The sequence below is a fragment of the Aulonocara sp. 'chitande type north' Nkhata Bay genome, linkage group LG13 (assembly GCF_057382095.1).
Source record: "Aulonocara sp. 'chitande type north' Nkhata Bay isolate Kocher_YH1m ecotype deep benthic linkage group LG13, A_spYH_male_GT1.1, whole genome shotgun sequence".
Classification (NCBI taxonomy): domain Eukaryota; kingdom Metazoa; phylum Chordata; class Actinopteri; order Cichliformes; family Cichlidae; genus Aulonocara; species Aulonocara sp. 'chitande type north' Nkhata Bay.
The window spans coordinates 27,263,271-27,276,283 of record NC_141356.1 but is presented as its reverse complement, the minus strand read 5'-3'; the positions used below and the strand labels follow the sequence as shown (position 1 = coordinate 27,276,283).

Below are 13,013 nucleotides of genomic sequence, written 5' to 3'. Positions count from 1 at the left end.
AATAGTGTTAAAAACAAATGCATGTGAGAATGTGTATGTGCGTGCGTGTGTGTGTGTCTTTGCCAGATACTTGAGTGTCAGTGTCACATCTGCCCTCCAACATTCCTGTGTGCCTTTGCGCTCATGTGGAAGCCTGCACAGACTGCGGCACCAATTCCAAATCTGTGGAAAATCATTATCTTGTCACTTGTGACACATACACACACACACACACACACACACGCACATAAAGTCTGCATAGTATTTTTCTTAGTGTTTTATATTATTCACTATGAAGCTAAATACGATAGTTTTTAAGTTTTGAATCTATAAACCGAAAGGATGAGATCAGTCACACAGCTATGTTAATTCTGCTACTGACAGTTCATTCAAATGAACATCTAGCCTAGATCTGTAGCTTCATCAATAGGTTAAGTGCAGTAACTCTGCATGCTTCTGAACTCATCTTTCTTCTTATGTCTCTGACCCCTCTATCTGTCTGCCACAATGTTCTTTCGTCGTCTGCCAATTTTTATATTTTATGGTTATTTTACTGACGTGTTGCGACAGTAACTGCTTTTTTGTCCTTGCAAGAATATAATTAAGAGTTACTGGAATTTGACTGAAGCTGATAATTGGGCCAGCAGTGTGAAGTGTTGTTCTTTGTTTGTGTTGATTTTCTATGGTAATAGTTGCTAATGGACTGTTGCCGGTGTTTGGCTGTGCTGCTTTCACACCCTGGACATCTTGGTGCTGGTGGTGAGTCAGAGTCCTGGAAGTAAACACTTGAAAAAAATTGATGCAAAAAGGCACATGTACATGTGCTGAGAACAGGCAGCTGAGTCTTGGCACAAACGCTGGACACATGTCACGGGATTTGAATGAACAATGGATGTAGAACTCTTATACTTGAGCAGCCTCACCCTTCCTCCTACTTCTTTTTATCACCTTCTTCATATCCCCAATAGAATTTTTTTTATCTTCCTGTTGGATAACAGGCTTATATACAGATATTGTGAAATTTTACTGCTGCTCAGCTGATGGGGCCTCAGTGTTGCAGGGAAGCCTCTGTACATTTTCAATAAAGCTGTCAGGTACAAGCAGAGAGTCTGACGGGCTGTACCTCACCCCTGCTGTCAATGCTGGAGATAAAAGCTTTTGGTGTAGGACCAAGTGAAGCTTTTGTCACACCCAAGGTGAAAATCTGAGACAAAGTTAGATAATGTACACGATCTTTTCACACAAAGTTTTCAGAAGTTGAGCTGTAAATTTAGTGTAAAAAAAAAAAGAAATCTAACATGTTACTTCTCCTCCACAGTGAAACTAATAAGTACAAAACTTTCTATGGTAAACTTTTGTTTGATTGATTTAAAGGCAACAATATCGATGACTCCTGTATATTGGTAAACAGCCCATTAATGCTCTCGAAAATGTCACTGCTTCTATCAACTCCTGATTTGTCATGCGGCTCTGCTTCACAATTTCAGACAAATTCATGTTCGGGATTGAGTGTGAATGGTAACCACAATTTTCTACATTCCAGTAACTAAAAGACTAGGAAAAGGAAATAGGATTTGTGACTGACTCAACAAAAGATCAATTCATTATCCGCCTGAGACCTGAGCTCTTGATTTGGATGCGTACTTGAGATTAGTTGGATGTAAAAGTATGTCCTCATATAAGGACAATAGGTTTATTTTGCAGCACAACACAATAAAGTTTTTTTTGGTTTTTTTTTTTTACATTTAAGAGCATTTAAGCAGCTTTAAGACTTTTTGCAGCAAAATGAAAGACATAAGGCCCGGAAGGTTGAAAAATTCTCACTTTGACTGGGTCAGCGATTAAATCAGATTACAAACATAAATGCTGTCCTTGTGTCTGACTGATGGTACCTATAAAAGGTAACCATCTGGAGTATTTGACCTCTACTACAGCGATGGAGAAGTTTTTCTATGATTGTCTGCCCAGTGTCAACAGGTGGTGATAACAAGCCAAGAAACTCAGCAGAGGCAGGAAAAAGGCTTGCTTGCTTACAAGTAAACATGAATGTTAACGTACAGGATTATAAGGATACGCATAATCTATTGTAGAAACTAACAGTGAATGAAGTATATTTATTTTTGTTTGTTTGTTTACAAGAAAATACACAGGGTACTTTAACGCACGCATGTTTTATTCTGCTTTTAGAGCCCTTTTACATTTTTTATTAGTTTTATTTTACTTTTAGTATCTTTCACATTATTTATGCTCTTCCTTAGAACTGCCTGAAGTTATTGTACTCTTTGCCTTACTTTAAAATCCCAGACATATAAATCATAATTAGTCTCTTTTTCTTCCTCTCTTCATCCCATTGACAGAAAAGCTGGCTTTATTAAATTTTAACCTGTCATTATCAGATCATGCAGCCCTGAATGTGTATGTGTCTATGTATGTGTATGTGCGGCAGGAGATGGTGTGTTACATCGAGCAATTAATGTTTAATTCTTCATGCTACACTGATCACTCAATCTGTCGCTTCAGTTCTTCTTTAACTTTTAGGCTAAACTACGTGTATGAGAGGCTGCTTTCTCTCTTCCTAGAATCTAGCCGGCTCTATTATTTATAGGATTAGAGAGAGGAGCAGTGTGCGTGAAAGCCCGTGTTTTTGTTCACATTGTGATTCTTGATCATCACATGTCTGCCTGTTTCTATTAAAACCAACAAAGGATCATCATCATCTTATTGGGTATAATCCTGCTGACCATCATTTAGCTCAGATACAATAACTATCTGAAGATTATCTTATTTCATGGGAAATCGGTGAGTGTTGCTCACCTGACCCCCTCAGAATCAGCGGACCTACTCAGACAACAACTGTAGTCTATTCAGTGAAGCTATGCAAAATTTGACCTTCATATAATGAAAACTGTCTGAGTTCCAGGGCTTCAACATACATAGGGGTGGAACAAAAATTTTGCTCATAGTCAAAATCACTCATAACATCACACAATTTTCAGGGCTTGCAAAACACATTTAAACTCTGTTTAAAAACAAAACAAACCCTCCCCACAGCACCACAATTAAGCACTGATACCTCAGATGTTTTATCTGTTTTCTAAAAATTGATATTAACATGTTACCATTTTCACAATTTTACAACCACAATTTCTTTGGTTACTTTAGCTGTTGTCAATACTTGATATGTGTTTAGTGTCTTCATTTGCTCCTGAAATTACAGACTTAAGTCTGGATCACTTAATGTTTCATATCCAGTGATGGGTTTGATATTCAAAAAGTAATGTTTTACACATTACTTGTTATTTTTATTAAGAGTAACACAGTAGCTAGTTGACCTAGCTGTGTGTTTGAGGTAAAATAGTATTATTTAACTTTATTCAGCACCGGCACACATTTTGAGTTACTTGTTACCTAATCGGTCAGATCTGTTTTTTCAGATCTGAAAAAGTCTAAAGGGGAAAAAAAGCGAGCTTGGTTCGAAAAATATTAATGCTGCAAATTTGCCCTGCAAAATTACATGGTTACTGTGAATGGCTGCATTACAAGTGAGTCTGAAAAATGTTTTTAACAGATGAAATATTTACATGGATGGATTTTACGTGTTTATGTGTAAAGACCTTAATTCAGTTGTTTCTTTCTTGGACACAGTTTGTACTTTACCATCACACTGCTTGTTCTTTCTAATAACAAAAATGAAAGTAATGTCCACATCTACACTCCTCAAACACTACAGACTAGGGATGGGTATCGTTTAGGTTTTATCTGATAACGGTGCCCAACCGGTACTTTTGAAACGGTGCCGGTGCTTAAAGACTGGAGAACACAAACTTTGTCCAAAAAGCTCTTATGTTTTTATTTTTAGCAGTCTCTTTTGCAAAATGATAACCAAGTTAGCCTTTTCTGTTGATACAACATACCTCCTTTGGTTGGAAAAGGTGCTTAAACAATGGAAAACACAATCTTTGTCCTAAAACCTCTCATGTTTAGCTGTTTTTTGTAAAAAGATAACAATGTTAGCCTTTTCTGCAGCTATAGGGCATATATGGTATCACTCTATCAAACAAGAAGACAGCCGCATGTAACTACAACGGTGTTAGCTAGTTCACTTTACATGCATTAATGTAATAATGCATGTAATTTACTCAACGTAAATTACACAGGAACAACATTAAGCCACTCACCCAGAGAATAACGGCTGCTGCTGCCATCATCATCCATCATCATTTCTGCTACACTGGCAGGGCTAGGGGCCAGGACTCTACTCTTCGGGTTCTTGGGATCCGATAACAGGCACCACACCCGCAGTAGATGTGCTCGGTCTTGCAGCAAGCTATCAAATACGGCGCATTTCTCGGCTTTTAAAAAAACACTATGCGTCGCCAGGTGTTTCATCAGATTCGAGGTGTTACCTGCTTTGCACAGTATCACCTTAAAGCACTTGTTGCATGCTGCTGAGTTTGCATCTTTTGCTGTGAAGTACAGCCAGACTTGACCGCTTCGGCTTGGGCATTTTTAATCTGTAGCTCTGCTCTAAAAGGACATACGTACCTGGACCTGCCTACTATCCTCGGAAATGTAAAATGATTGGCTAGAATCCAAAGTGTATGACGTCTCAGGAAAAAAGAAAGCACTGAAATAAAGCACCGAAATATGCGCTACGTTTCGGTCTGCTTACTACCGTTTATGTCAGGATGGCACCGGATACTGGTACTCATCCCTACTACAGACTGCTCTATTTTTCTCCTCCCTGCATTGAAACTTATTGCTGATTGTAGTGTAAGTGTGAAGGAAGCAATGCATTTTTTTTTCTTTCAGCCTGCTCATCATGCAGATAACTGAAGAAACTTCAAGTAAAAACATAACTATAACTGCAAACTGATTGAATAGTGCATAGTAATGTGTTACTTCAGCACGTGTTATACCCAGCACTGTTCACAGAATTACTTGTAGTTTCTCGATTGTTGTGAGTTTTCATTGTGGACCGTTTTGTTCTGGTGATGAGGGATTTATTCAAACTTCTCCCTTTTTTTTAATTATTTTTTATTTTTTTAGAAAGAAACCAAAATAAACAGTCAGTGCAAGCAAACCTGAGGTGGCAGTTACTGAGACTTAATCCAGAGCTTGGAGATTATTAAATTTTTCAGTAGCTGTTTGTGCCACCTGTGACTGAAAACAGCACTGTTGAACCAAGACTGGAAAGTTTAAGGACACACACAAACTTCTTATGGTATATCTCGGTCGGCACACTCTGTCTGCAGTTATTTATGAAGGCTCGCACACACTCAGAAATAGGAGAGATAATCCTTACTTGAACCATTAGAGACCACTGAACTGAGAAGCCAGGAGTCAAAACCAATAAGTTGTAAGAATCCTTATATGACCATTTAATACTGAGTCCAAAAAACCTTTTTAAAGTCTTTTCCATCTGCTCTCCCACATGTTTTTAAATCCATTTTCTCAGAATCTGGGAAACAGGTCCTTCTGCACTACGTGGTTATGTCACTATTTGCCAGAGCTGCTCTAGACTCTCACTGTCAAATGCTCACCTGTACTCTATACTTTGACCTCTCTCTTTGACTTTTAAATGAGGACAAGATCACAGAGCCGACAGAAAAAGACACAGGCATTTAGAGGAAGCATCTGCCTGACATTTGATTGATTTTCTTCTCTATTTTTCTTCTTCTGACCTGAAGAACAAACAGACATCCAAGGAGTCTGGGGTTGCTGAGGTAACTGTAATCACTCTTAATTCAGCATCAGGGAAAGTGAGGGGATAAAGGTGGATTGGCAGCAGTTTAGCAGGCTAATGTGGGAGTTGTAGAGGGCAAAACAATAAATATGTGACACTGGGGAAAACGAGTTGAGTGTGTTTCCCTGTTGAGCAACTCTGCAAGAGGGAAGCCAGAATGATAAGGATGAAGACAGAAAGGCTTTACATAAATACATTTCTTTTCTCAATCCCGCAGGATTTAAAAGCTCCTCCTCTCTCTTCCCCACTTCTCCTCCTTCTCTGCCGGCAGATAATAATCCTTTCATCGACTGCTGGTGAGGGCTGGTGTTTGTCCAAAAAGCCTCTTTCTACTTCGTCAAGCTTTTCCACTCTTTTAAAATTGCACCATGCTGAGAAGGGAGTGAAGATATTATTAATGCATTCCCCTATTTGCCCCCTCTCCACCTCCCTACCTGTCTCTTCATGTAACTTTACTTTTTCCCTTTTGCTCCTACCCTCTTCACTTACCTCTCACTGTTACGAATATCATTAATGAGCAGGCAAGCAGATAGTGACGTGCGATGCTAATTAATGAGTTTGCTTAGTTTTCTCTGTCGCTTTACTCAACCTCATAGCGGCTCAAACACAGATGTACACACGCTCTCCCAGGCTGTCTTTTCATGTTTCATGACTGGAGATGCATGGGAATAAATAGCATCAATAAGATGTGTGGCGAAAGCAGATAGAAAAAAAGCACCACCACCTGCCAGTCAAGCCGGCCTCCTTATAGTATACTCCTCTCTCACACACACAGAGAAAAACACACACACACACTCTCTCACATGTGCGCTGGTCTGTAATTTTTCGCCACACTCTGTTCCCAACCAATGAGAGGCCAGAAAAGGGCTTCTCAGAACGTGAGGGGGAGGAGACAGAGTGCTGCCGGCTGATTGACAGCGCCCTACAGGTGGAGAGAAGAACGCAGAGGAAGAGAAAGGGGAGAAGACAACACAGAGAGAGGAAAGAGAAGCGGTGAGTGAGGAGGAGGAGGAGGAGAAGAGAAGCAGCGGCAGTCAGACTTCCACGAACACACACACCTAAACACACACTCACTCACAGTGCTCTGTGCCTCCCCTCCTACCTTGAGAGCTCGTTTCCCCTGGCAGACAAGTCGACTAATACTACCATCAGTATCATCACCTCCACCTCCTCAGCTGCACCAAGATGAGCCAGTGCAGGAAAAGGTGCAAGAGGCAGCTCACCAAGGTGGCTCGCTATTTCTATCGCTTCCTCATGGGAACGCTCACCCAAGGTAGGCATCCAAAAACTTCCACTTCCACACCCAGAGGTTCGCTGCTGGGTCTGCTGAGCGCAGCAGCCAGGTGGAGATGGTCTAAAGTTAAAGTTTGCTGTGTTTATAGCAGAGGTGCTGATGTGTGTTTTGAGATCTTTGCAAATAGGTCACTAGTCTCTGTGTGTGGCTCAGGTTTTTTTTTTACAAAAGAGTAAATGCACTCCTCAGTGGCATAAATCCTAAACATGACTATCTAAAAGCATGTCAGTGAACCTGCAGGGTTTGAATGTGGGTCTGCAATGATGTGTACTGTATATATGGTCCTGTGAGCATACATTGTTTAAGCTTGTTCAATTCAAACATAATAATAGAATCAATAATGAATTCACAGCGAGAATTAGAAAGCTGCTGGCTTTGAATGAACTCACTCTTCCCTTCTTTCAATCTGCTTTTTCAATCCCTGCTTCCCTCTGTCCTGCCTTCACAGTTCTGTCCTTCTGTCTCCTCCTGTTCGCTCTCTAGCAGTCAAACAGATTGCTCTCTGGAAGCATGTGGCATTCCACCTCTATTGAGAAACTCTTAGTGGAAGAAAGACACACACAGCCTTTTACCCAGCCCTTCATCCACCTCTCAGCTAACCCATCCCCATCCTCCTTCCCTCTCCAGCTTCCTCTGCACAGTTACACAGAACTTTACAATGCTAATTTGAGGAGCGAGATTAGAATAAAATTATGTAAGCGCAGTCAAGTTCTTTTCGTCATACTGAGAAGGTCCTATTTCTTTAGCATCCACGTACTCTTTGTCCTCCTGGGCTTAGTGCTGGCTAAAGAGTGTCCTTTCCAGAAATCACCCTTTATAATGTTGCCTATTGACAGCCTGCTGCTAAGCTTTACACCCATTTTCCTTTTTTTCTCGCGAGTGATATTGAGCAGCAGCTCACATTGCCTTGGGGAAAACACAACAGAGTAGGGTGGTTCTATTGAATCCCAGCAGTTGATCCTGAGGGTGGAGGTAAAGCTGTGTTTAGATGACCTTGTCAATAGAGCAGTGTGTGAATGCTAATTTGACATCAGGGTTGCTCATCTCCACCTCTGCTTTTTCTCCTCGTTATCTCTTCAGACTTTGACAACTGCAGAGCTTCATGTTCGTGATCTGAATGCAGCCGCTTATCATGCGTGGAGAAAGCGCAGACATATAAATGCACATGTTGTAACCCATGTGTGAGTGTGTGTTCATCACAACAAAAACACTCTGCTGGAAATGACACTATCAGCACAAATATTTGTGCTGATAAAGATTTTGAGGGATGCTTCCCAATAAACACTCTGAGGTTTAATAATTGCTGTATAAATGTCTATGCAAAAGATTACATCATCAGAAAAAAAAAGCTTGTGCCAGTGTCTGCAATGTTACCTGGTTGTTACTTGGTTGTCTGCTTGACGTCCTCAGCTGGAGGCCCAAATATTATAGTAAAAGTTTCTGTAGTGGCCGTTAATTATACTGTTTGCGCCTTTGAGTTTGCACAAACAAGCTTGGGGATGAATGGCACAGAGATTGCTGGGAACTAGAAAAGCAATGACAGATGGACTAACACGTTGGTGATTTTGATGTTTTCTTGGGATGTGTTGACGACAAGAAAAAAAAGTCACTACTAAAGTAATTAAAGTAATTAGCAACAAAGCACTACAGCACAGGCACTACATCAAACTTTGTATTGTTCCAGCAGTCATGCACAAACATTCACTTTTTGTTGCTAAAATTAAACTCATAAGACGCAACGTTAAAGGAGACTACCACCAGAGTTTATAAAAAATGAAATTACTACATGGACCAAAATACAATTTAGGGGCAATGGTCAGAAAAACAAAGCCATCATGGGCTCAAGCAGCAAAAGTGGTAACCATTCCAAGCCCATACCCACATTCCCTTCCCATGTGTAAGCAGATAATCAGACTCATACACTACCCTCATAGACTCACTAGGGCTTTGCAGAGTGGTGTGACAATGTTTGAAAGAATGAAACAAATCTCGTTTGTGCCTATTTTTTTCCATATACATCCTTGTTATGAAAAGGTTGGAATAATTGTACTCATTGATATTCATACCTTGTCCGGACATAGACATGTGTTTGGTGCATGCACCCTGAAACAGGCACAAACAGAAACAGAGCAACTTTAGGAAATAATGCAGTTTGACAGTCTGCTGGCAAAATAAGCTACTAACTATTTAACCAGCTAACTAGCTACTGCAGCATCAAAGCACATTCGCTCCCATCTATGAAGTATTTATTAAAATTGGTGTGTGTGCGTGCGTGCGTGCGTGTGTGTGTGCGTGCGTGTGTGTGCATACACATCCTTAAGTTTACTCAGAATGGAGTTACCATGACTACTGGCTCCTGCGTGTCTGTTCCAATGGGGGAGAGAGAGAGAGAAAAAGAGAGATGTCTGCTTCATTGCAGTGGGAGCCAGAAAGGGCTGAACTGTATAATGGCTGTGCTACATTGGGATTTCATCAAGGCCATTCATAGTTTGGTATTTGGGCATTGTAGCATTTTTGGCTGTGCCAAGGTGCTGAGGGACACGCCATTTAAGTCAGGCATGGAGAGACAGATTTTGCACTGCCATCAAACTGTGTATGAACCTAGCAGCGATTTAACTTATGCAGAAAAGGACTGATGACATTAAGAAAGCCCCTGGTTAATAGGTGTTTTTATTCCACCTCAGTGAATAAGTTTGCTGGACCATGTATGAAAAAACTTTAATTTTTTTACGTGCTCATACCCTTACTGGTAGCACACAGCATGTTTCTGAAAAGACTCATGTGTCTATAATTAGTTCTGTCAATTAATCACAGTCCTGCGCCTCTTCAACCACAGGCCTACACAAGGGTCAGGATGCTGATTGTGTGTTGTTAGCCCTTGCTGGTGTATGCATTAGTGATGACAGTCATTTTTAATCACCCTCCATTTTAACTCCACGTTTCCCACTAATTAGCTTGTTTCATTAGCTTCTCCAAGGTAAACAAGGCCATTCTAGTGTGTGTGTATGTGTCCGTGTGTTTCTGTGTTTCCTTTTCTCCTCTTCTTCCCCAGAGCTTTGTTTGTGTTCCTTTATCAAATAGTGGGACAAGGGTTGTTTAGTGAAATTAAAATGTTTTAAATACTATCTAACCTGTTTGCGCCACCTAATAAAAATGCATACATTAAGGAATCCCATTCACATGATTTTTTTCTTGTAAAGTGGGGAAATACCTCCAACATGCACAAACATTTGACCGCACAGCATGCAGTTAATTTGCATAATTGTAATGTCTTTGATATGCTGCTTAGACATGGGGGTGAGCAGAGCCTATGAGAACCCAATGAGAATTCATAAGAGAGTCAAAAAGGAAACAAATCAATAAGTGACATTGATCATGGAATCGGAATCTAAGTTCTTATTAATTCTCATCCCTGTTTATCAGCAACCTAAAGATTCTTATAGACAAGAAGATGGCGTGAGATGGCCTTCAAATTCAACTGGATCACTATGTGACTGAGATTTCACATTATGTTTTCCAACAAGCCAAATCCACAGAGGTGTCACCATACAACCCACATTATCCAAAGTGCAGCTTTGGATAATGTGTTGTCCCACCTTTTGTTGTCCCACAGGATAGCCCCGGAGGTCTCAAGATAAGGAGTACCCACACAATGTCATTGTGTTTATTACATGACAGGAACGCACAGTTCTGGAGGTTCCTAGTAGTTCGCTCAAGATTAGAGAACAGTTACTGACCCCAGTTGCTATAACCACCAGTTACTAAGGAAAATTGTATATTCTGCAACCAGCTGATTGAGAGATTGGCAGTTGCTAGCAAGAAGTTGAGGTATGCATGTAGGTACCAAAACACCTACAGGCAAATTGATTTGGTCATTAGTAGGTTGTCATTAATTTACATGGAAGACTTGTCTGCAAATCTAACTTTTATGCAAGATCATTTAGTTAAATTTACTCTCTGGATGGTATGATGCAACTCAGAAAGGGAGACCATTGGCCTACAAAAGTTTGGCATTACACTTTTTTATGTTTCACTTCAACTTGAAGAGGAAATCGCTAGTGTTTCCAGATAAGTCCGTGTCTTCCATGCAACCTATAGGAGACCACGGCAATCTGCTTACAACTAAAACAATCACAAGGAGGTTTGGGTGCAGAGGTTACCAGCCTCTAGATCTGTGCAACTGTTTCACATAATACCTGCAAAGACCAGAGAGTTGTATTCACTACAGCTTGGTGTACAGTTTAGTAAAATTAATATATGATGTAGAATACTAAAATAAGGCAAATGTGTTGGTTTGTGAAGAAGTAGTGAGTAGCTAGAGATGACAAGAAAATACTGTGTACAGTGACGAATCCCTGTGTGATGGCCATTTAGAGTGAAGAAGAAAATCCTTAAGCTTTTATTTTGTCATTTGTACCAATAGCTGTGTGTTCTCTAAAATAAGAAAAAAACTCTTTAGATCTATTGCCTTGTGTCCAGATCTATTGCCTGATCAATAGCTCACTGATCACACTGTTAAACAACTTACTTTGTCTTAGTTATCAGTGTATTTTCAGCTTGTTTACAGGAATACATTCAATTGTAGCTGAAGGCATTGTCATTCTGTTTCAGCTAAACAACAAATTTGTTCCCATCAAATTAAAAAATGACTTCTTGCCCACTAACAGCTTTACTCCACAGTAACTGTACACAAACACAATGTTTTGACTTGTAAATTGCCTGAGGTTGTAATAAACAGCCCTAAATCAATATTTCATGTCTGAAGATTAATGTGTTTGGTGCGCTGAGGAGCAACACATACCTCACCTTGCTGCAAATTAATTCTCTTTAGGTGATCAAGATCATACGCATGCAAACACCAGTTTCCTGTAACTTATTAATGTCATACACTGCATTCTCCACCACTGCACCTTTCTTACTACAGGAGACTTTCACAAGGACTTCCTGTGCATCCTGTGCAATGAATGTGACCAAGAAATAGTCACATTCATTTCCTTTTCCAGAGTATGAGTCATTTGTTAGGGGCTCTGACATTTTTCCAAATGAAACTTGGTGTTAATCTTCCTTGAAAAGCCATTACAACTTTGTACTGTCTAATTAATAACGTCTGATTTTCTTCCTCTACGTGCCACTTCCGCCTTTTTTTTCCTTGCAGGGGCATGCATAGTTCGACGCCAAGAGAACGTGCATAAATATGCATGCCTAGAGAAACACACACACACACACACGTTTCTTTACACTCTGTTTTTCAGCTCTCATACCTTGAAGCTGATTCTCTTTGCAACCCACTTGTGGCCATGACCAAAGAGATTTTGTTATCAACCTTTCACTTATGAATAAAATATGCTCGGTGTGAGCTTTGGCATTGCTTCATGTGTATTTGTGTGCATGCAATGGTGCTGAATTTCAATGCATTCTTTATTTTATTATGAAAACTATAATACTGTTATTCTGGTAGCAGGCCATGTGCATGCAGTTGCACGGGCTGACTTGTTTGCAGCCACTATAGCCAGTAGTCAACACTTAAATGCTTAAGCGTCATAACTGCTCAGCATGCTGATTAGATGAGAAGTATGCGAGTTTTTGGTTTGAATTTGTACCTTATACGTTTAACACCATCCCTCTTGTCTTTGAAAAATGTCGCTACACTCGTGTCCATCACTTTCCCCAACTTTTGATAAAAAATTGACACAGTGTGTCACTTTTAGACATAATAAATAACACCATGGGCTCCCTATGATGGCAAATTATGACACGTGCTTCTAGGGGGTTTAGCGTTGCTATATTTATGTGTATATAGAGCATTAAGTCATATTACAGTGTGTGGTAATGGCACTCACAGTGGGAAGGGAATTGCTCATTACTACAAGTATATCTTACTCCAAGCTAAAGTCCCTTGTTTGTGTGCTTAACTGTGGGGTGAAGGAGACCCTCTGCCAAGCAGAGCATGGTCGTGCCTCATATAATAGGTAATACGAAAACGCGGCAGGAAGT

General features: G+C 40.2%; 1 protein-coding gene across 3 annotated transcripts in view; it reads left to right on the top strand.

Moving 5' to 3' along the window:
* LOC147316243 (A-type potassium channel modulatory protein KCNIP2-like) overlaps positions 1-13,013 on the top strand; it is a 121,895-nt gene that overhangs the window by 60,210 nt on the left and 48,672 nt on the right. Inside the window, exon 1 of one of the 3 annotated variants that reach the window (XM_086259572.1) lies at positions 6,569-6,998. The exons of the other annotated variants lie outside the window; for them this stretch is intronic. Within the exon in view, the coding sequence (XP_086115698.1) occupies positions 6,911-6,998 (88 nt within the window). The 5' untranslated portion in view covers positions 6,569-6,910. Of the gene's footprint in view, positions 1-6,568; positions 6,999-13,013 lie in introns of those variants that run through there. 3 annotated transcript variants of the gene reach the window in all.